The 24,967-nt window shown below is 41.7% G+C and overlaps 1 protein-coding gene across 1 annotated transcript; it reads right to left on the bottom strand.

Moving 5' to 3' along the window:
* Positions 1–232: 232 nt before the first annotated feature.
* Positions 233–24,731, bottom strand: LOC110959055 (myelin protein zero-like protein 2). The gene is made up of 4 exons (XM_022205798.2): positions 24,218–24,731; positions 5,485–5,654; positions 4,937–5,147; positions 233–3,281 (listed from the first exon to the last, which is right to left on the bottom strand). The coding sequence occupies exons 1-4, from the start codon at positions 24,270–24,272 to the stop codon at positions 3,106–3,108; spliced, it is 612 nt and encodes a 203-aa protein (XP_022061490.1). The 5' UTR covers positions 24,273–24,731; the 3' UTR covers positions 233–3,105.
* Positions 24,732–24,967: the final 236 nt, after the last annotated feature.

The raw sequence follows: 24,967 nt of genomic DNA, 5'->3' as shown, positions 1-24,967 counted from the left end.
GCAGCAATGTTACAGGTAAACAAGCGAGGAGCTCTGCAGATCGACACGGCATAAACACATAACTGAAGGTAGTGCATTAAAGATAATGATGCATAATAAATGCTGGATAACAGGAAGACTCTTACATAATAGATGAGTTCTATCAAATCACTTCAAGTTGTGTGTGATTATTTGTTGCACGTGTTCACCCAGAACAACTTTGTGTGGTTAATATCCATCCAAGACCACGTAGTAGAGGTTTAAAGGCATTTTTATTAGAAAATGTTTTTCTTTAATAAAAGCTCTATAACAAATACATATACGGTGACACTTTTAAACAACATGATGAAATATTTCTGGCATTACCTAGAAAACTAGAAAAACACAAAAAGTCTATAAACATACTGCTCAATATTAAAACACAGGTAAAAATTCTGTCATGCAAGGACGAAAGACAGTGGTACGGTCATTTGTTAGTAGACGTGATGCATTCACAGGCGAGAAAAACGGGCTCTCAAGGACATTTTGCAATCAAAGGGTTTTCAGATCTGACTGTGTCTCTCCCACACGACATTCAGGGCAGGTGCCAGCATGCAGTTGTTTGCTCACTGATCAAGTATTTGACCTTCAGACTTAATGGCAGCAACATTACATTTAGACTTATTTTTGGCCAAAGTAATCAGATGTGACGTAGTGTAAGCACCTCAGCCTACATGTGTAGGATGGAAGTACGCACCGACAGGCAGTTCTCATGATGATGTGCACGATGATTGAAATGCAAGACCTACATTGTTCAGAATGACTTTCAGCTGTAAAACATAGCTGTTGTATGAAAGATGATCCCAGAGAAGTTAACAAGAAAAGTGTTTTAAAAAACTGCAGGCACCCTCAGATATATAAAGATATGTGTATGGCTCATCATGGCGAAAACGCCGTCCTTATTCTAAGTAGATCCATGTCAATAACGTCAGTAGAATCAACCGCTTGCTGCTGCTGATTGTGGCATTGATTTCCTATACTTAGCAAGATTCATGTCTAAACCAAGAGACAACTATTGACCCCCTTTTTCCCTTCAGAAAAGTCACCAAGCCAGGTTCAGGATTGCAGAGGCTCTCATTCAGCATTTCTTCCCTCATATGAATATTTCTGGACTCTCTGAAAAATAAAGTTACTGTACTTTTGATCCAGCTCTTCATCAGGGGCGCTGTTGTAATCTCTTTGTTCTTGTTTGGAAAGTTTCAGACTTTTCCTCACATTCTTGAACAATGCGGTTGCCTTCGTCTCAGCAGCAGCTCTTTCTTCATCCAGCCTCCACTCAGCAGGATCTACAGGTGCCGTCCGGGCTTCCCTTCAGCAAGATCCCTGGCTGACTTCGCTTCAGTGTTTCCATCTCTCTGTTCTGATCCCACCTCTTCAGTCAGAGTCGTCACCATCGTCGTCATCGTCTGAGCTCGGGCCCTCGTCCTCTGAGGAGCTCGAACTTGGGGTGCTGGGGTCTGAGATCATGCCGTCTGAACTGTCAATCTCTATAGACGTCTCTGATAGGTAGAGGTGGATGGCCTTCGATGGGTGGCTGAGACACGTACAGACGGGACAGGGAGACATCCAGCAGGGGGAGGTAAGAGCGACATACCACACATAAACACACGAATGTGCATTCATGCATGACACATTCATGAATTATTGATGTACACACATGTGCAAGAGTCACACACAGCAGGGGAAAGGACAAAGACAAGCAGACACAAACACAGCAGCAGGGACAAAAGGTTAGCATCAGACAGGGTTAAGTTGTCCCAAGCTGAGAGCAAAAGTTGGATCAAAATCTCTGTTTACTCATCAACATCTGATTGGGGTGAAATTGTTTCCTTCCTTCACCAAGTTTTTCAATGAGAAATTCAGTTTGAAGTCTGAATAAATCTGATTGTGAAAGATGACAGCAAAAAGCTGTCAACAGTCCCTTCAGAGGCCTGATTTTTGTAGTACAAAAGCATATTTTTTCAAATGACAAATCAGTTACTGCACCTTTTACAGAAAGATCTGAAAACCCAAGAGAGAGCCAAGAAGTCATATGCCCAGGAGAAAGATGTTTTGTTTATTCCATATAAAAAATAGCCCACTGTTTGAAACAGACAATAGGCCATTAGAAATGGCTAAAAAATGGAAATTTGCCAATCTGATAGTAATTTAGAAGTGATATTGCTTTTTTGTCTTAGTCAAATTTGCACAAAAATACTGTCTAAAATGTCTGTTTCCAACAAGCGCTCACCATCAGGTTTTGGATTTCTTGACAGCACCCTGATTATTTCTGCAACAGTCACAAAATCAATCTAAAAACAACACAGAATCTCAGAAAAATACAGCAACATAATTTCAGTAGTGAAACAAAACAGAAATGCAAACCAGCATCCTCCTGCAGGTTTAAATGAACCACAGTGAATTGGATCAGACAGCCGGCACATATGAGCATTGAAATGAGGGTTGATAACAGCTTTGTGTGGGGCTTCATAATGTTTCCCATCATGCAGTGATTAAAAAAAATCAATAGAGGCTTAGAAAGTGCTCATTCATTGTTCCGCTGTTTCTATTGTTGCCTGAAATAATATAGCAAACATGTGTCTTGAACTTCATTGGTATGTTGGGGTTTGAAATGTATTAGTAGGGAAGTAAACAGCAGGAATACACCATTGTTATACTTCTAAATCATCAAACATTTAGTCTAAACAGGAAATGTGTTTGGAAGCCCATTTAGCCGAACATGAAAAGATGATGTGATAAAACAGTCATTTGTCTCCAGAAATGAAAGGCGCATGGTGATATCATAGAAGCTACACAGCAGCCTGGCTAATGTTCAGTATCTATAGCTCTCTAAACAAAGGCACATTCTTCATTGATTTCTGCTTAATGACAGCTGCCCATTACTGGTCCAAATCTGGGATCCAAAGACTGCAGTTGGAGAGGAAGGAAGAAAGTGAAGCGTCCAGCAGGAAAAGAGCCCCAGGCCGCAAGAAGTAGCACCCCATGCCCTGATCCCCAGAGTCAGACGGAGAGCGAGAGAGAAAGTGTGCGATTCTTCTGTTCCTCTCTCTATCCCCTTCTTCCTCTCCCTCTGTCTTTCTGTTGGTCTTACCACACAGTGGGGTCTTTTCTTTCTTTGCGCGGAGCCTCTTCGTTGCCCTCCATCTGCATCTGTCTCCTTTTCTTGCACCTCCTGCAGGACACGATGATGATGAGGAGGATGACCACCACAGCGATGCCGCCTCCGATGGCCAGCGCCAGAAGGAGAAGTTCGGAGAAAGAAGCTGACGAGGAAACAAAGGAACGCAAAAGAGTGAATGCATTTACTGGTAAAGACAAAATGCATCACTGCTCACACCCATTTTATTATATGTTTGTGATTTTTGTTGTGACTCCTGTGAGCTAATATGAAGCACATTTTCATTTTTTATTAATGCTAGCATCATGGCTCTAGAAATGGCAAGGTTAGTTACTTTTATCCAGACCAAAATATCTAAACATCCAATAGACATCCATCCATCCATCCATTATCTATACACCACTTAATCCTCATTAGAATCACGGGGAGCTAGTCTATCCCAGTTGACTTAGAGTGAAGGCAGGGGACACCCTGGACAGGTCACCAGTCTATCACAGGGCTGCACATAGAGACAAGCATTCACACTCACATTCACTCCTACGGATTTAGAGTTACCAATTAACCTCAGCATGTTTTTGGATTGTGGGAGGAAGCCAGAGAACCCACAAAAACCCACGCATACACAGGGAGAACATGTAAAACCCATGCAGAAAGATCTCAGGTCCAGGCTAGGACACGAACTGGGCATCTTCTAGGTGCAAGGTGACAGTGCTAAACATCAAGCCAACTAATAGATATATTTTTGTTAAATGCTGTATATTCATGTTTCCCAGCAATCAGCCACTTCCTCTTGTGCCACAATCTGGTCAAAGTTTCGTTATGTTCAGTACTTTGATATTCTGACTCAGTGAATGGAGACTGTTGGTGTAAGCTGGCTTTCTCCTCTCCTTCCATTACCTGTATGTTTTCAAAATCCCCTTCATAATGGGAAGCAACAACCTTAGAGCTAGCAATCTATATGCTAAAGATGGCAAATTCTGTTGAGGATTTATGCTGTAGAAAAAGACAGGCTTGCTTATCTCCTCTGGTGAACTTTAAAGACAATACTTGTCGCCATGCATGCAAATGTTTCACCAAAACAACACTCCATCCCTATTTTGCAGATACCATTGCTGTATTCTGGGCTTAGCATTACCTGAGACAACTGTGATTTGTTTAAAGAAATGCAAACAAACCAGTGCATTTTTTTTCCACTTACAGCAGAGTGAAAATGAGGTGCAGTCAAACCATTCCCCAACGCAGACACAATGCTATGCAACAAGGTCCAGCCCCTTGAGACTAATGCTTTAGTTTACACAGAAACCTGAAATGATCGTCCCATGAGCTGTACCTTGTAACTGTCATGCTAGTACTTCAAACTAAGATATTGAAGCTGCTGGACCTTATAACTGTGAGCATTTTGATATCAGACACCATCAGCTGCTAGCAATGCCAAATCTCATCTTTTCTGAATACAGCTGTGCATAAAAAAATAAAATCTACCAAAAAGAGGGTCATTCATCTAAGTTACTTGGTCACAAAGAAATTCAGTGTGAAATATCTAATGAATAACATCTTAATTTGAAATTAAAATCAGCAATTTATTCCTTACTTATGCACCTTTACTGCACCAAGTTCTATTTTTTAAATTCTTTTCAAAGATACAAATGTTAAATTATATTTTCTTTCCCTCATATTATATACTGTACTACTGTATTGACATTATGAACTGTACTGTATTAGATAGTATACTGTGTGTGGATGGATTCGAAGACAACAGTAGAAATATCCCGAATATCTTTGAAAATAAAATGTGCTGACCTGTTTTGACGACACGGAGTTTTATCTGTCCAACACTGCCATGGACGTCCGGCGGGTTCTTCACCTGGCAGATGTAAGTGCCGTTGTAGGTGAACTTCACCTCGCGAATTATGATCGAGGCGTCACGGCCCATGACATCCCCGGCCCAAACAATGCGCTTCCTGAAGATGCCCTCTATAGGCGGATACGGTCGCTGCTGGAAGTGGAACACCTGCAAGTGGAATTTGAAGAGTGGATTTGGTTGGAGCAGCAATGACACTGATTGGCTGTATTGTCTCAAACTGAGGCTGCTCTTGCTGGTGAAGGAAGTTTTTTTTTATTCTAGCAGAGAAAGAAACGTATAAACCCAGACTTAAAAAGAGCTGCTGCTTCTTATTCTGTCTATTATGCACACACAAACACACAGGCTGTGTTAGACGCTCCATAGGGAGCCTGATGACTCACTGACTCCTCTCTGAGTTGTCTGAGGGGGTGGAGGCTCTCTGACACAATGAAGCAGGTTTAAGGTTTATTCTCGCTTTCTCGCGAGCAGACACAGATGCACTCACCGACTCTTCTCGGCCGGGTCCGAGGGGTCTGAACGTCCAGGAGATGACGACCAGGTTGATGTTGATGGGAGACGAACTTTGAAACGTGCATTTCAGACGAACATCTGTCCCATTGACTGCTTCGATTTCCCCGGATGTGTATATACGCATCCCGCTGACCTGCAGCATGCCTGCAACATGCACGAGACAAAAGGTGCAGCAGCAGGGTTAGCTTCAAAGACAGAATGTAGAACATACAGAGAAAAATCAATGCAAATATACACATAGATAAAGAGTCTGTGAAAGGAAGCAAAGACATACATATGCAAAAATACAAAGTAGCATAAATTTATCCTCATCAGGTTGCTTTCTGAGTGCCAGCAGTGCACCCAGTGACCCTACCTCTGCCTACGCACTGCTGCTGCCAGACAAAACTTTAACTTGTCACGATAACTTCTTTAATACAAGCCTATGTTACATGCTGAATTCCGATAGACTGCTTAAAATGGCAAACGTGAGAGTCTACATCAGTGAAGTTCCTTAAAAAAAACATGCTTCATTACAACCTAAAGTCTGACTGTGACACTCTGGCTACTCTCCCACGGCTCCACTGCAGCTGAGGCAGGGCTGAAATTGAGAGTCTGTTCTATATTACATGGATATGAACTATATCAATCTTTACAGTACGGCAGACCTATTAGATGTAAAATAAATGGACTGGGTGAGTGGAGAGGGATATTGCCAACGATTTGGCTCTTCTATATAATGATGGATGGAGCTCCCCGGAATGGAGTTAGTGCTATTACACATATACGCTTCAGACAGACAGACAGACAGACAGACAGACAGACAGACAGACAGACAGACACACACACACACACACACACACACACACACACACACACACACACACACACACACACACACACACACACACACACACACACACACACACACACACCGAACATGAACAGTCCCAGGAAGACACATGTTTAATGCCGAATTCCTGCCTGGCAGCCGGACAACATCACATCAGGAACCGTCTGATTATGTCTCCTTCTCCTCCAGATCACAGAGTCTTATGCATCAAGGCTGATTCTTCTGTATTCCAAAGCTGTCCACTGAATATCTGTGTGTGAGTCTCTATGGGAGCTTATGTGCAGGCTGTCTAGTCAAAATCACCTGGCCTATTTATAGAGCAGACTCTATATGTTCTAATAATATCAGCAGCCATGTCTAGTCTTATTAAAAGCGAGGCACACAGCAGACTGCTCCTGGGCAGAGCTAGTAGACAGAGTGAGCTCAGGGTAGCCAAGATCTGTCCTACAGTCATTAGTACACTTCATATGAGGACCCTGCAGAACAAGCCAAACACTTGATTAGAGCTCTGACTATAAGAGACACTTCAGTCTGACACCAAAACCATGTGCGGTTCAATAAATCACCTGAGTGTCTGTGTCATACCAGGCTACACTTCTATAAATGAGTGGTTTTTGTTGATGTACTCAGCCACAGAGGCATCAAAATGTAAAAGATGTAGTCTGCTGACTGCTAAAAAGGTTACACTGTACCTACAGCAGCAGTTTGACAGTGCTAACCAAGATTTCAGTCCTAAAAAGGTGGATTAAGTTCTATTCTGCAAATTATAATGAGGGTTCAGTAACCTGAGGTGGGTTTTTTGACACTGAATGGTAATAAAAGGCTCCAGGCATGCAAATGAGAAAAGTCAAGACAAATTGAGCCATACCGTTGCCTCTGCACTATTAGAACAGTGAGCATTAACAGAGGAGCAAGCTGGGAAAATGTCAGCGGGGGCTTGGCTCCTTGAGTGGCATGTTCTGTTCCTTATCAGGCTGGAGAGAGTTTCCTGTGGGCCGGGATGAGAGAGCGGGGCGACCAGACGGCCCCCCTCACAGCATTAAACAGACGGACCTCTCTCTCATCGCTGGGCCCTGACAGCGCTCTAACAGCCTAATGTGTTTTAAATGAGCCTGTTGAAACCTGGGAGCAGTGTGTACGAGTGAGCAATACAGGCAGAGGACACGCTGCAAGAAAACGTCCATCCTTGCAAATTGCTTAATGCTTAGTTGGATGGACTTCAAAGAAAACAAACCCTCCTGTGCGCCGCCGCTCTCTCGCTTCTTCCCCTACCTGGCTGTGTGCATGGAAAGACTGAAGTTAGTGGATTAAACTGCCTGTGTTTGGGATATTCATTAGGCAGATAGCATCAGCACTGGCTGTATCAGTGCAGGCAGTAATGACTCCCTCCCTGGCAGACTGCTTGTGTGTATGTATTAAATCTGAGGTAAAGGTCTAATGAACCACATTGCATGTGAAGGTTCACCAAGACAAAGTGAGGGAGAGCAGGGAAGGAGGAGGTGTGGAAGCAAAAAGCTGCTATATAAGCAGGTAAATTTCTCACAAAATGGCTCATTTTAGATTACAAATACACAGTTTTCTTTGTTTGCCATGCAAGCGGCTTATTTTATAGGACTGTCAGTCAAAAGGTAATTACTCTGGTCGTGGCTGAAATATTTCTGGATAGATTGTCATGATGCTATTTGTATTCTAATGTTCATGGTCCCCAGATGATGAATCCTAGGCATGTTTTATAGATGATAGATGATTTTTTCGGAAATGTTGGATGGATCGCAACAAAATTTGGTGTAGACATTCCTGTTTCCCTCAGGATGATTGAAGCTTGTTTCATGCTTGCTGCATCAGTGAGGTCCGTGTGGCTCTGTGCAGACAAATTATGTCATTTTAGCAGCCACGCCCCCTCACAAGGCCCTTCTCAAGCGGAAAATTCCCATGTCGCACACCTCCAAATTTTTCTAACTACACGGACGGAGACATGCAGAAAGCTGGCAGCTCCTAGCAGCAGAAGTTCAGAAATACAGGCATTTATACACTTCATCGCACAAAGATCATGAACAACTCCGTCCATCCATTCTCTATACACCGCTTAATCCTCACTAGGGTCGCGGGGGGTGCTGGAGCCTATCCCAGCTGACTTGGGCGGGCAGGGGACACGCTGGACAGGTTGGCAGTCTGTCGCAGGGCTACATATACAGACACACAATCACACTCACATTCACACCTACAAGCAATTTAGAGTAATCAATTAACCTCAGCATATTTTTGGACTGTGGGAGGAAGCCGGAGTGCCCGGAGAAAACCCACGCATGCACAGGGAGAACATGCAAACTCCATGCAGAAAGATCCCAGGCCCATCCCGGGATTTGAACCGGAGATCTTCTTGCTGCAAGGCGAAAGTGCTAACCACTACGTCACTGTGCAGCACTATGAACAACTCATGGTGTGAAATTCAAACTAACTGCTGGAATGCAACTGTTCAGTAAAATGCCATGTTGTAAGGGGTGTAAAAAATGGCACACTTCTTCTGCTCGAGTTTAGTACCAGATTAGACGAGGTAGACGTATGTTTGCGATACACTGCCCCCTGCAGCTTGGGGGCAGCCCCTGCAAGGAATATAAAGTCACACACCGTCTCTCAAGTGGACTTCCAAGCGTCTCATTTCCACGTGGCTTGTTTGTGAAAAAAGCATAATCCATAACTCACCACTCTGGTGATTCTTTAAGTATATAATGTGAGAATTATATAGTGCATAGTGTAGTTATTTGTAGACAGCTCACACACTCATTCAAAATAATCACTGTGGCCCAGCAATACAGTCTTCAGATGATGCAAAACCATCAAAATAAAATCCATAATATATAAATTTAAGCTGAAAATCATTACATGGCAGTGTAACGCTTGAATCAAACCCCTAACTCCCTGTAAGTACTGCACAGTACTGAGGGTACGTGTGGTAACTCAGCCGGTTTTCTCTCCATCCTTTAGTAAACTACAAATTACACATTGGAACTATGTAACAAGTGCAGCCTTTTTCTGCTTCATAGGAGGTGGTCACAATTAAAACAGAATCAAAAATAAGTTAAATACAAAATATACATAAACTGTTTATTAAGGATAAATTTAGGAAGGGATGTAAAGCATTCTTGTTTTCATTTAGCAACACCAGACCAGTATTTTATTTTACTAAAACTGAAACACTGAATGTCACTGGAGCACCAGCATCTCAGGTCAAATCAAACAGGCACGTGGGCCCCATCATCTTCTCAAATCCTTCACTTTCATTTACAACCAGAGTGTCCACCTGAGCCAACGAGAAATCATCCAGCCACGACTATTAGCGTATGCTAGCATTGCAAAATATATTGAATGGCTATAATGACCTACTGTCAATGTGAGTACTATCTGCAGTCATGTCTGCTCCACTACATGTGTGTCTGTTTCCATGAACCATTGGACCGTGGCGGACCCACAGACAAACATGGATGACCTGAGGGAGTCCCATGTGTGGGAACATCCACAGATGCTGGATTACACTTTTGCTTTTAAAGTGCGATGTGAGAGGTCACTCTTGCTCTGTGTATGACTGCGGGTTGGGCTATCAGTTTCAAAGGGAGGGATTCACATGCAGCAACATGCACACGCAACCGGACTGACTGCCAGGACATACAACAAAGAAGCTGAGCTTACAACAGACACAGATTGAGTGTGAGTTCAATTCAATTTTATTTATATAGCACCATTTCACAACATGTCATCCCATGCCACATATTTTAAGCAAGGAACTGAAAACCCAACAATACAAACTTGTTTTTTGGATTCCCCATGAGTAAGCAGTTGGGAATGATGGGAATAAATTTAAAAAAAAACTTCCTATAAAGTGAACTATCACTCCACTTTATCTTCATGGCCATTTGCTGCTATATTTCTGTTCAAAATTCTAGAGCAGTTGTAGCTTTAAGACGGAACATTTGCTAAGTATTGCCATCATAATCATCTATATGTCATGCTGAGTGCTAATCAGAAAATACTAACGTCTGTAAACTAAGATGGTAATATGGTATTATACTTGATAAACAACATCATATTCACATTTGGAGGGTGACATTAGCCGTTAGCCCAAAGCACCACAGTCGGGAAGCCATCATAGCCATCATAGCTGCAGCCCATCCTGTTTACACTTAGAGGAAAAGGAGAAAATAACATCTAATAACATTCACTACTCAGATATCAGCGTTCACAGTTAGACTCCTCTGTTTGTGCACATTCACTTCAGAGATCACAGCGTACATGGAAGATTAGCAGAGCAATACAGTGTGATGCATATCCTCCTCTACCAAATTGTTTTAAAAGCTCGTGCTGAAATGATTCATCATGCTTCAAATATCAGGGGAGAGCACAGGTCCTCCAGGCCATGACACCTCATTTCCCATTTCTACCCTTAACCAAGTCTATTTACAGTACATGAATTTAAATAAGCATTGCTAATCTCCTTTGAATAACAAAAAAGTAGAATGCTTTCAACTCCACCGTCCTTTGACGCAAGCTGAGCTGATTAAGAATTGAGGTTAATTAGGCCTTTTTGAAGGCAAAATGGATATTAGTGGGACGACAGCCCTGTTAGGGCTACGTACAGTGCCTCAATTACTAAATTTTCCCTGTGGCGGAAAGTACATGATCACTATTTAATCGGTCATTAGCAGTCACTAATTGGCGAGGAGGATGCGTGCCATTACATGAGTAAAGACATTAGGAGCGCAGAACTTGAGTCATTTTGAGGAATAAACTAGATAAATAAGCAGAAATGAGTAACTGAGCTAAAGTGATGAACAACAGCAGGACGGTAGAGTAGACAAGTGAGTTTTGAGTGCATGGATGGAGCGGATAACAAAATGATGGAAAATGTATTCTTCATAATTGCAGTCTGTAAGGATAAGATAAAACTGCTTGTTTGTTTGCTTGTTTGTGCGTCCATTCTTCTTCTCCAGCACGCTTTTCTGTCCAGCCTAAGTCACTCACTTGTTTATGTCTGAACATCCTGTCCGGCCAGTGCTGACCACACCCAGCATCCAGAGACAGGGAGAGAGCTTTCACAGCTTATTTAGTCAGAGACATGTAGCCTACTGAGGCGTCCAGACAAATGTATACATTTATACTGCTGTAATTTCTTGCAGGAACTTACAGGAGAAGAAAATGACAAGCAGCCAGTCTGAGGTACACTTACAAAGTACACATTTCATCTAAAAACTGTAGTGGAAGAAGCATTCATATCATTAATGTAAGTAAAAGCACCAACCAGGCGTAAACTAACCATGACGTCACCCGTTGGTTTCAACGCCAAGAAAATGAAGCCCGGATTTTGCTACTTCCTGGTCGCCGTTTTGGATTTTTTGGAGCCAGTGACGTAAAAAGCGTCATCAAACAGGCTGGACCGGAGAGCAACTAGGGGCAGGATTGGCTGAAGACTCTCTTATCCCGCCCACATTTTACCGCAGAGACTTCTGTTGCTGTCTATCAAGTATAGCCTCGCCCCCTGGCTCCACCAACTTTAACAATTTATTTAAAATTCAGCATTGATTTATTTTAAGATCGGCCACCTGATCTCTCATTTTGACCATGAAAACTAACGGGAAAAAAATCCTGAGCTGTAGAAAATCAGTCTATCAAATTTTATTTTCTCCAAAAATAATTTGGGGTCTATGGAGCAAAAGCTTTTTGGAGCTAACCCTAGCGGACGGCATGATATTGCAAGTTTTTGACACTTCCGGGTTGGCTTCAATTCTGGAGCCAGATGCTACGTCCACTATATATACAGTCTAAGGCACCAACGCAGCAACTTTTAAAAAAAAAAAAAACAAATGCTACAATCCCACTCACATAAAAACATGTACCAATTAAACTAACAGAAAGTGCAGCTCAAGTAGTAAAGCAGTGTTAGTTGAGTGGGTCGGTTGCAGAACATGTGTGCAAATGTTGTCAGCAGTGACTCCCTGGTTTGATTCCTTGCTGAATGAACCCTCACTGCATGTTGTTCTCTATTTATTCCATTTCTTTATCAAAATAAAGGCAAAAATGCCAAAAGAAAAATCTTTAAAATAAACTCATTTTCTCCCTTTACCTGATATATTATTATATGTGACATCATTAGATTATTAACACTTAGCGCAGCATGTTATTGTTGTAGCTGCTGGAGATTTAAACTACTTTATATACAGTCTTATATTCAGGGATAAATCTACGATGATTAATGGGAGAGGAAAGAAGAAAAACAATGCTCTGATTCACAAATCTGCAGATGCAAATTAGCTTTTTCTCTAATCTAATTTTGTTTTAGATAATGGATCATTTTCACATTTATTGAAAAAATAGAACATGTCAGAAATTTAGGAGAGAAACATCTGTTTGGTTGGGCTGTTAGCAACTCATAAACACCCGAAATGTCACATTTTATGGCTTGTAAGAAGCCTAAAAGGTTGGATGTTGTATTTTAAAAGCTTGTTTTATCATCCATTGTGTGAAATCTTCTTCCATTTACTGCTATAACGTAGCATTAAATGGGAACGCTTCACTTCAAGTACGACAAAACTATACTTAAGTACAGAACTTGAGTCAATGAACTTAGTTGCTTTCCACCCCTATATTTATAACACTGATGGTGGGAGTTAATTCCTTTGTGGAGGACTCTCAGATTGGTAAAACACGAAGAAAACAAAACAAATAAAGCATCTCTACTCCGTGTTTCACTCATTAAAGTGAATAAATACTGTGTCACGTCTGAAGGAGATCTATTAAACTATTCACTGGTAATTAAAAAGACCAAATTACAGTCATTGAGCAGAGTGTGCTGACACTTGGATGCCTGAATGCCTTAACTTGAAACTCTCATACCAGAAATTAAAGACTTTTCCACATGGGATTCCATCTCAAGTCAACAGCTTTTCAAACACAAACGTCTGGAGAGGGTGCATGCATGTGGGTGTTTATGCATATTTCTGTCAGTGTAAACTCCAGATGTGTGAGTCCATGAACAGATATAACACCAGGAATAGTTAGAACAGGTCATAAAAAGTTATCCTCTATTGTTGTGTGCATGTGTCTGCGTGAGTGTGTGTTGCTGCCAGGGTCGGCATCCCTCAGGAGGGTTGCTTTTGGCACAAGTCCACACAGACACACACACGCACCGTTAGATGTACTGGTACTGGCAATAGTCCATAATGTATATCAGTACGTCCAATATATCAAAATAAAATGAACTTGCTGAACCTTTAATGCACTTTATTCCACCTGTCAACACTACTTGGTACAAACTGCACTGGTCTGCTGGCCCGTCTGAAGCCAAGGAGGGCAAATACTTTCATCTGCTGAAAAATAATCAAGCCAAGCCCACTCGAGTGTGATTAGGTTTGCTTGACTTGGCGGTCATCCCAAGATTGTATAAAAGCCTTCCAAAGAAGCAGAAAAATATCAAGTAGTCTTCGACCTGCCCGTATAATATTTCACCCAGTGTCAAAGAGTCTGGGCAAGTTCTAAAGTGCATAACCTCCATGCCGAGATGCTTTACAATGCCTTTAGTCTCACATTGCCAAATGCATTTCCTATCTTGGTGCAGAGAGAACAGTGTGGCAGAAGTCATTTTTATTCTCCTAGAGCTGAAAAAAGCATTCTGTTCTCCTTTTTTGTACTTGGAATTGGTTGTCCACTCAGTCCTTCCCTTCTAGTAAATGCTGCTATGCATGTAAAAGCTGGCACAAATGCAGTTTGGAATGGTTTGGAGGTTTGTAAGGCAACAATTTCATGTTCTAACCGTTGTATTGGAGGTGAATTTGTCTTAGACTGTGGACTGTATAAAAGATGGACATGGCTTCTGGGCCTTAATCTTGCATTCTCTCTACTGGCCAACAGAGGGCGACTCCTCTGGTGGCAAAAAGGAAAGCAGTTGTATAGAAATCTATGAGAAAATGACCTTTCTCCTCACTGCATTTGTTACCTCGGTGAACATACTATTAATGACTTTATGGTCTCAAATGCTGGTTTCAAATCACCTTCAACACAGCATGATGCTAATTTTGAAAATTACTGTCCCATTTAGAGTGACTTAAGGAGTGGCTACCTTTTGCTTGACAAGTTGCTACAGTGTGACGGAGAAAAGCATCCCTGAATTCTCAGATCTTCCTCTTTATTCTCACACCCAACTTTAAAAGATAGTGACAGCAAAAATCCCAAATTCCAAACTTCAAAACAGAAGTCCACAAATAAGTGGGTGGCGTTACTGGGACTACGGCTGTCTACAGTACAGGCAGAAGCCATTTTTATTCTAATACTGGTGAAAATAGTGTGTGTTTTTATACTCATTAAAAGTGATTTTCATAAAGGCCCCTTTCACACGTGTCCCTTTCCAATAATATATGAATGTGTCAGCTTCTCTGAATATGCTTAATTTACCCTGAAAGTCACAACGGCAATCCTACAAGGACAGATGTGGTTAATTTCATTATCACTTTCAGAGCAGTACAACTCTAAACTGCATGGCGTCACATTAATTTATGAAATACCTGCAGCATCAGACAGCAGTAGAATCCCTATAAGCATCTCCAAAGTGAGAGATTTGTGCTCATTTGCTGAGCAACAGCAGTCACTAACTTACAGTAAACTGTCCCTGACATGGAGACAGGATGTGTACTTTTCTTCACCTCAGAGTCACAGGTCATAAGCTGCAGGTGAATTATTCATTACACCACAGGTTTAAATTCTGTAGTTTTTAATTTATTAGCGCATTATAATGTGCTATGTCACTTAATGTACTGTCAGTCTCTCATGTATAACAAGTGTAGTGTGAGTAACATTAAAAGTGAGCGATATCTGAATGACAGAGTGCAGTGATCTCAATGGATTGATAAAGCCTGACATAATCCATCTCATAAAAGGTCCCACCCTTCTAGTAAATGTTGCTTTGCATGTCAGAACAGTGTATAAAGGTTTGAAGGATGGTAAGGCTCAGATTTCTCATGCCAGCTGTTTGTTTGTATTGGACATCAATTTCTCATAGAATTTGCTTCATTTTTTCAGGAAAATCAAAGAAAGAATTGCTCTTGGGTCGGTAAAGGATGTCAAAAAATGCTGCACCCCTCATGTAAGGCATACACACTAAGTTCTGTGCCATGGCTGGAATTTTAGTCATCAAATGTCATTGAATGAGGGTTTTTTTTTGTACTCGTGAAACAAAACCCAGAAGTTTTGGTCTATTTTTATGAACTGGTTAAACAATACGCTCTGCCAGTGTTCTGCCAAGGCTGAAAATCATGAACAGTACGTTCTGCACCAAACAATAAACACTTACCTTCCCTCTTCCTTGACTGGCTTTTCACCACACCTCACTAAATCTCTAACTAACAGACAAGCAAACAACCAAACACTCTCATCAGATTGAATCATTCACCCTAGTTAGCAATACCAAGGGAAGCATTGCAAAACTTTCGCATTTCCAGGCCTTTCTGGGTGTGTTTCACACTGCACCGAGGAACGCTTAGTATATAGAACGTTTGTCAAAACTGCTCAGCAAACATTCTCTAGTATTCTAAATATTTTCGTTGAATATCTATAAAAACAATCCGCAGAGTGAACAAACCATGTTTTCACGTCGCCTGTTCGTGAGCTTCGGGGCTCGTTGGTGCAGTTGCTCATGAATATGCAGATTGGTGAACAGCAAAGGGAACAGAGTGAAAAGCATCCATGATCAGATAGCACAATACATCATGGCATCTAAGGATAACATGGGGATACCCGCACAGTTAGCAGTCAATGTTTAAGAGGTGTTTTCTTTCCTGTGTGCCCTGCAGCCCAGCATGCTGTTATCATTTACAAAGAGGATGTGAAGTCCTCTTCTACCTTAAGAGAGGGGAGGAAACACTGCAGGAGAAATCAAGCAGCTGGCACAAAACTCTGAATCAGGAAATTGGTTTCATTACATTATTTCCTCGACGGTGTGTGTTTGTGCCTTTCCTCTCTTCATTACGGCTGAGAAACAAAAGGACCACCGGAGGAAACCCGATTCTCTGTTGCGCCGGTTTTAGAGGAAACACTTAGGACAGGACCAAACACACAAAGAGCTCAGTGGATTACAAAGAGCCTCTTCTCCTCTTTGTGAGAGGTTTCACAAACCCAGGTTAGTTTTCTCTGTTTTTAACAAGGCTTGTCTTTCATGAGGGGCTGGGCTGAGGGCTGGGAATAGCAGGTTCAGGTAACGGTGTGCTAGAGGAGGAGGGGGACTCTGAGTTGAGGGAGAAGGTGAGTGTTGAGTGGTGTAATGGGAGGGAACCCCTGAGATGGACACAACTGTGTGTAACATGCTCAAGTGAACATTTTCTCTGGACAGATTTCCGTTCTTTCACTCAGTCCTGAACATGAAGTCGTGCCAAAATCAGCAAATGCATAGCCAGGGGTATGTATTCTGGAGTTATGTTTCATGGTTTGTACCAGTGAAGTGAACTCTTATTGCTACAGCATACAATAATGTTTGGAATAATAATAACACTGTGTCTGTATCTTTGTGGCAGACGGTATCTATCTTGTTTCAGCACCACAATGTCCACATGCACAAACTCAAGCTTTTGAAGGAAGGATTTTCGAAGTTTACTGTCAAAGAACTTGACCTCGACCCCGTCCAGCACCTTCTGAGATGGACTTTAAATGCTAAATGTGAGCCAGGCGTTATCACCGGGCGTCATTAACTCTGTGTTGGGAACAAATCCCTACAGCCAGCTTCCAACATCTTGTGAAAAGCATTCACCCAAGAGTGGATACTGTGAAAGCTGTAATGATAGATGGTCTTGGTTGTGGAATGACACGAGTAGCTTTCACATATAGGTGTAACATTCAGGCATCCACATACTTTAGGCCATGTTGTGCATGACAACAGCTCACTTGAAGGCTTTCTGCAGGTGGTGATGTTTTCTTTTATCCACTGTGACAATTCTTAATATCCCTGCCTACTACTCCAAGTACAGCTGAAGTAGGAAATGTATCATTAATAGAGAGACATAGCAGACACCAGGTGTTTGGAGCTTCAAATCTAAAAGCTTATGTTCATTTTTATTTCAAGAGGTTTGTTCCTCATTTACAAAAATGTGGGTAAATTCTATTTCTTTCTATGAAAATGTCACAAAGTGCTGCTTTGATACTGCATTACCTATTCCTGCTCTAAACCCTACAGCTGTATGAACTATGCCAAACTAATGTGTCTGAGAAGTCTGTAAAGGTCAGTTCAAACAGAGACCAAGCATCAATCTCGTTTTTGAACACCTTCTTCCTCTCCGTCTTTTCCCCCTCCTCCTTCTTCCTCCGGGCCAATTGTAATTCATCAGGCGATGGTGTCCAGAGGAAACGTGAAGTGGGTGAGTGAGGATAAGAGTTTAATCCATCAAACCTCTTCCACTCCCACCACGCGGCTGACTCAACAACTTCACCTTGGGATTACAAACTCCTGAGGGGGGTGAGGGGGGAGTCCGACGCATACACTTCGATCCATCTCACCCACAGACCACAGGCTTCTGCTGGACAGACAATCCAACCCTCTAAAGACAGCCTGAGTTTCACTTATTTACTACGAAGCCTGGTGTGTTTTGTGTGCGGCAGTGGTATGAGTCAGTGGATCCAGTCCCACTGCAGCTTCCACCTCTGCTCCTTAGCAGATGAATAAGTGAGCCAATGACAATATACAGTGTACAGACATCAGAAACCACACTGTGGAGGAGGTACAGACCTCTGCTCTTTGCTTTTCCACCTTAAAGGGGCACACAGCAATTTCAAAAATGAAGATTGGTTTGCTTGTCGCAAAGAGAACTGCTCTGTGAAAACACTTTCATATTATGGTTTGGCTCCTACTGCACTGTAAATCATTGTGAGCTCATTCAGCGCAGAAACCTGAGTCCCCCTGCTGCCTTAAAATATGAGATGACTGCAGTTTGGTTGCCTAATTAATTTAAAGTCATCTCATGAGTTGTGAATGTGTAAACAAACTTAGTTAAATGAACTTGAGAAAATAAAGTCAGTCAACTTTAGATATTAGTTTGTATTAACTAATCACATTTTCACAGACATGTTCTTTTCTTACAGAACTTACAGCTTCAACTGTTGAAGCCATTTTTTCAGTCAGTACAGAGACAATCTGTGAAGCTGCTACCAGTTACAGTGAGATAAATTATGATTGTAGAGGTGTAGAGTCTGAATTTTACACTAATCTTTGTAATGGATGGAAATGTTACAATAATACAAAGGACATAACAACCACAGCTTCATTTACCCATGACACACAGCCAGTTTCCACCATTTCTGTTTTCTCAAACTCAAAAAAGAGTATCTGGGAAACAGTCCATTCTGGGAAAGATCCTGCTTGAATGCAAGTTTTGTTATTTATAAACTTAATTAAATCATTTAAATAAACTCTGACATGTTCATTTATTCAGGTCAACAGTTTAAATCAAAATGTCTCAACTTAAAACCTCATGTTTTAAATTCTAAAATGGTCTTCAAATATATAAAAAGGCAACAATTTGCATTCAATTAGGTACAAATGAGCAAAAACTCATATATTTACATTGGGTAAACTTAAAAAGATGTCTAAATTCCTTTATGATATTTTACAATGTGGCTTTTAAAGTGAGTCCATGTAACTTTAGAAAGAAGGCTTTCTTCCTCTGAGATGAAAAGTTGAAATAATAACCAATTAAACATTCTCTAGTGTGTATATACTCAGAGATTTACCTTATACTGATGTACTTAATGGTAAATGGTTGTATTTATATAGCGCTTTTATCCAAAGCGCTTTACATGATACACCACATTCACACACTGATGGCGGAAGCTGCCATGCAAGGTGCTAACCACGACCCATCAGGAGCAATTAGGGGTTTGGTGTCTTACTCAGTGACACCTCGACATGAGCTCAACGGGCCAAGGATCAAACCGGCAACCCTCCAGTTACAAGACGGCCACTCTACCCACTGAGCTATGCCGCGCCCTGTACTTGGTCTAGTATGAATAATATAAGTTGGAATGAAGCTACATCACTGACTGAAACTCTTCTCGTACTACTGCTACAAAAGGGTTTAGCATTTAGCGTTATCCTGTAATTGTCATATATTCAGCAAGAATTACAAATCCTTTCTTTGAAACTGCAATTTTCTCAACTTTGGCTCTGTGTTTCAAACTCAGGGGAAGGTCTGACAGATATGGCTGGAAAAATATGACAAAACACTGAGAATTGAACAATTTAGTTCTGTAGAGAGAGTGAGCTAAAAGTGGAGATATCTTAAAGACGACTGTAAACAATGGATCTTACAGGTGTAACAGAAGCTGTGTGACTTGTCCTTCACCTGCTTCATCTGTGAATCCCCTTTTCTCTTTCATTCACTTTAACTGCTGAGGACAGTCTCGTACAATTGGTGCACAAAAGCATATTGATCGCAGCTCCTGGGTTTTAAATAGCAAAGGTTGGATATGCTGAAGTACAAACCGTCGTAGAGTAACTCTCCTGGCCTGAGAAATTCTACCATCATGACTTCTCTGCATTACAATCGCAATCATTTGACTATTGACTGGCGATGATACATTTCATATGTCTTTCTCCAAAACAGATGACTCAGGAACAGCTGCTGGTATTTTGTAGGCTCTAGTGAGTAATGCCATATTCCATAAACCTGTTGAAGGTTTTGTTGTAACTTGTAGACCTACTTGTTTACCGAAACGATAAATAGTTTGGATCATGAGCGACCAGCCAACAGAGAGCATGTAGGAAAGTGACTCTGCAAACACAAACCCATTCTCACAAATATGCAGTATTTGCATTTGCACAAGATGCTGAGGAACTCTGACCGTGTGTGTGTGTGTGTGTGTGTGTGTGTGTGTGTGTGTGTGTGTGTGTGTGTGTGTGTGTGTGTGTGTGTGTGTGTGTGTGTGTGTGTGTGCAAAGACACTTAAACCATGGGTGAACCTGAAAATACAAACACGACCTATTGAGTGATAAATGAAGTTGAAATCCTTATTTACACTTGGACCTGAGCACAGTTTTATCGCGGGGAGTGCCTCGCCATCAACGTCAGATGCTTTTCTAAACCCCTCTGTGTTGATGATTGGTGTGTCCTTGCATATGAACGTGTCATTGTCAAGTTAACACACCCCAAGGCAATCCCATCAACCCAGCACAAAGGCCAGACATCCTCGGAGGTGTGTCAACACGGTGCAGCACGTCAAAAACCACAGCGACGCTTTGTTACACTGACCTATTATTGGGGAGAGATTAAAGACACTGTGGCAAACATGTTACTGTTAGATCCCAGTAAACAGAAACAGGAAGCTGCTGTTTCACTGTAAATCTGAGTCAGCTGAAGCCCAAACAAGCAGTGTTAGCGCTCAGTGTGCCGCAGTCACTAGCAGTCATTTGTTCACATGCGAGAGTGCATGTGTTTGTTAAACCTGTAAGTCAGGACAGGCTGGCACATGTCACCCTCGGAGCATTTCTTGTTTCTTGTTAGGTAAGACAAAGTTAGAAGAAGACTAGAGGAATTAAAGTAAACAAAGAAAGGCACAGATAATGTCAATAGAAGGGGATGAAAAGTGTTGTTAAAAGACTTTTAGTCTGCTATCTGTGTTTGGACAGGATAAAGGGGAAATTAGAGAAATCAAGTTTGTTTTTTGTTTAGTTTAGCTTTTTCTTTTTGCTGATTAGTTAAGTCACATTGAGTTGTTAATCTGTCTTGAATCCATGTGCTCAAACACAGGAAAAAGCACGACTAAACTACATTATTTTTCATGACAAATGTATGAAAATGACTAGTACAGAACAATAAGGAATCAACAGATTTTGTCTGTTTACTGTGACATTTTCTCACAAACTTACAGTGTATAAAGGAGGTCTGGTAGGCACATTAATATTACTGCTTAGAGTTCAAACATCACCTTTTTCTTTTAAATATTCCATTAGCTCAAACACAAGAGAGTAATCCGTTTCTTGAGATGGCTACTCCATCTTTAGATCTTATCTTCTGTATAATTTAAGTCTATTTAATTAGCGGTTTGACTTCTTTGAATAGGGTCAGTGGAGAATGAGAGTTTCATTAAAGGATGGAGAAGTAGGTGAACCTAAGAAGCAGACTACTGGGTGGAAAAATTAAGCAAATGCGGAGTTACAAAAAATTGCAGTTCTATGAATTACCACTTGAGGATCAGCCTGAATACGAAGCCCACGTTAACATTTTACGCTGTACAGCGAAAATAAATGTTTATACACAAAGACCTCGTACAAAAATGGTTTTGATCTCTATAGCTAATATCCTCATTCATGTCAACTGCGCATGGGAGGATCTTTTATATAACTCAGATGTTTTAGCTGTATTAAGGTTTAAAGTTATGCATAATTAAAGCTGTGGCCACACTGAATGACAGTGGAGAGCTGTTACAGGACAGTTTGTGGTTGAAAAATATTTGGAAAACTCATCTCAGTTCCATTTACACTCCACCTCTTTGTTAATTTTTGAAATGAACAAGGAATTAGGAGGAGTCAAGATACCAATGACTGGAGCCACTGAGCTCCCAAACCAGTCTTTAGTAAATCTACCAGTGACGTCACAGAGGTGAAATGAGGCCATTAACAGCATAACACTAAGTGTGTGTCGTGTAGATTTCATCAATCTAATATTTGTCTTGCAAAGTGTTCCTGTATCAAAATCTAGATTTGAAACCGTTACTGTTTCAATGATGCTTATTTCTAAATGCTGTTAATTGAGATTGGCTCAGTCCGTCACAATGTGGAACCCAAATCAGAAGAGTGATAAGAAGCACAGCAGGCACCTACAACCAACGTTTGCCCAAAGGCTCCATATCAAGCCATTACCTCAGTCTTTTTCTTACATGTAAATGAACATTCTGATTCAGGAGCTGGCCCCAAAAAACAGCAGTTTGTTTGTGAACTTCTCAGAAAGCATGCTTTTGGTGAGGCAGGATGTTTTGATGCTGCTGTGGTGGCAGACTGCACTGTGACGCATGAGCACAAGAGCATCTATCACAAATATGTGGGAAAAAAACCCAAATTTGATAATAATCACATCACTTCCAAAAAGCGATTTCATTCTTGGGATGTGGGAAACACAAAAAAACAATGCTCCCAAAAGCAACTTGACACAAATTATGATTTATAGTATTTTAAGAAAAACTCCTGCCAAACACACTTTACAAATACACAACGGGGGGAGCGCATTTATCTCCGAGAGCAGTGATGGATTCTCACCACCGCAGCTCCTGCTGTGATCATGTTCAGAGCAGTGGAAGCAAGAGCAGATTATTCTGTTTGTTGTATCATATCTCCTTAAAAATAGGCTCTTTGCGGCAAGTTTTAAAATGAGTACGAACTACCTTTGATCAGGGCGATGCGTGTCAAAACAGCAGCGGGCTGATGGGTAAATGTGTGCAAATATGCTCTGTGCTGCTTTAATGTCAGGGTGCATTTACCTAAAGGGAGCAGTGATGGGAGCGAGAGAAATGCCAATTCAGTTTGCACACATGATGTGATTTCATAACATACATGTCCTCTGAAAATTAGATGTATGTGCTGGCTTGTTTCTTCATACTTTGCTATTTTGCTGCCTCAATAAAGCCAAAGGCAATGGAAGCAATTACAGCAGGACAGACATGGAAACTGAGATGCTGCTGAGCCGTAGTCAGTTCCAACATGCTTTTCTTCATCCACATGCTGTTATTTGATTATTTCTCCCTCTATGTCCACAGTATATTTATCCATCCTCCTGCTCTGTCTGTGTCAGCCCTTCACTGTGTTGTGACTGATCTGCAGGCACATGCTCACTGTAAACATAAGCAGCTTGCTACTACACTGAATCCCAACATGGTGCTTTGGCAGTGGATGGACATGTTCAATCAATATAATCCACTTAACAGGGATGGACGCAGATTACTTCAAGGTTAAACAACCTGGCGTCTTCTGAATGAATTGCCATTGATACGCCAATTCAAGATATTAAACCATGTTCCATTAGCGGCGCCATTACAGTCAGCGGATGTAGCTCTACTACTGTTTGTGCGTCTGACAAGTTGTTATGATCCAGATTACATATCCTGGACTCCCCCTGAACAGGAAGCAGGTGGATTTATCTGCGTCCAGCGGGCCACTTCACGGTCCCTGTGAACGTAAGCACGGATGCGCATTAATGTGCAGGAAAGGAGGTTGAATACAACCAGAAAACACAATGCGGTGGGAGTTTGATGTCGACAGTTACTGTACAGTCATTATCTTGTCAAAAGTGGACCCCACTAAGGCTGTTTTATAGCCTTTACAGGAATTCTTGAGCGACCCACCCGGTGTCACTGTGCCAAGTTCTCCACTTCCCAATGACGCACGACAGCGATCTGAGATGGAGGTTAAAGGGTCCCTGCGGAGCTTTCACTAATGGACAGACAAGCGGGGTTTTCTTTGAAACTCGAGTATTGGAAACTACTCTGTCTTAATGGTCATCCTGTTATGTCCTAAATCACTCCTGGGATATCACACGATGTAAACTTTTGGGGGGGGGAATCCATGCGCAAAGCAAGACGCGCAGAGTTCATGGATATAAGATTTCCACTTTGTTTAAGAATGCGGACGTTTTAAGGCTGATGTATAACTGAATGAACACGACACAATCAAAACAATGTCTCAACTAAAAAACACACACAGAGATAGATAAAAATTCAAAACATTTTAAAAAAAACTTGGATAAACCACAAAAAGTGTTGATGAACGTGAGTCCTCACATTAAATCGAAATAAAACTCTCAGATTATCAGCTCTCTCGCTCTCTCCCACACGCGCACGCACACACACGATTTGATCTCACCTGAAGCTGCGAGTCCAGCCAGGACGGTGAGGAAATGGAGCCCTTTTACGCACATTGGATGGACGGACGGACGGCAGGCTGTCCGATGAGCGAGAGACCGGGAGTCACCGAGACTCCTCCGTTGACTCACAGAGACGGTAAAACCGGCCGACAAGTCTGTGGATCTCCTTTAGGGGAGGGATGAAAACATGAAGTCACGGTGAGCCCTCTCCTGCACCTTGTCTCTCCAAAGACTTGTCCCAACTCGCCGCTGCCCTCATACATTTCATTTCAGCACCCTCCCACCCCATTTTCGGGCGGAGTAACAAAGTCATCCACTTTCCTCGCCGCCCTCTTATCGCTCTCTCACATGTTCAACCCAAAGTCGGCAAATTCTTGATGCTGGACCGACCTGTTCTTCTGCTACATGTGCGGTGCCATTCCTCAGCCGTTGCGCAAACGCACGACCTGAAATGCTAATCTGTCGGCCATTAGACAGTGTATGGAGATGTCGTGCGTAATTTGGTAATAAACTCGTCTTAATATATGATCTAATGTTTTATTATATAATAAAACAGCATGAAGTGGCCTTCACTATGTGGCCATGGGCTTCTGTGCGCCATGACGCAGAAAGTGAGACAATAAAGGCTTTAAATGACTCCCGGTGTCATTTAATAGATCCATTCTTTATTATTGGATTTGATGTTAAAGTTTCACTGAGAAATTAAAACCTCTTGGCTTATTTTTCTCACTTAATTTGTTTGATTTAAT

The sequence above is a fragment of the Acanthochromis polyacanthus genome, chromosome 13 (assembly GCF_021347895.1).
Source record: "Acanthochromis polyacanthus isolate Apoly-LR-REF ecotype Palm Island chromosome 13, KAUST_Apoly_ChrSc, whole genome shotgun sequence".
NCBI lineage: Eukaryota > Metazoa > Chordata > Actinopteri > Pomacentridae > Acanthochromis > Acanthochromis polyacanthus.
This window is presented reverse-complemented; position numbering and strand designations above follow the sequence as displayed.

Bases quoted from the DNA above. Each gene is read 5' to 3' on its own strand.
- LOC110959055 (XM_022205798.2), bottom strand. From the start codon at position 24,272: ATGTGCGTAAAAGGGCTCCATTTCCTCACCGTCCTGGCTGGACTCGCA. The intron at 5,655-24,217 runs GTGAGATCAAAT...TGCATGTTGCAG, and splicing joins GGCTGGACTCGCAGCTTCAG to GCATGCTGCAGGTCAGCGGG. The intron at 3,282-4,936 runs GTCAGCACATTT...TTTCCTCGTCAG, and splicing joins ACTCCGTGTCGTCAAAACAG to CTTCTTTCTCCGAACTTCTC.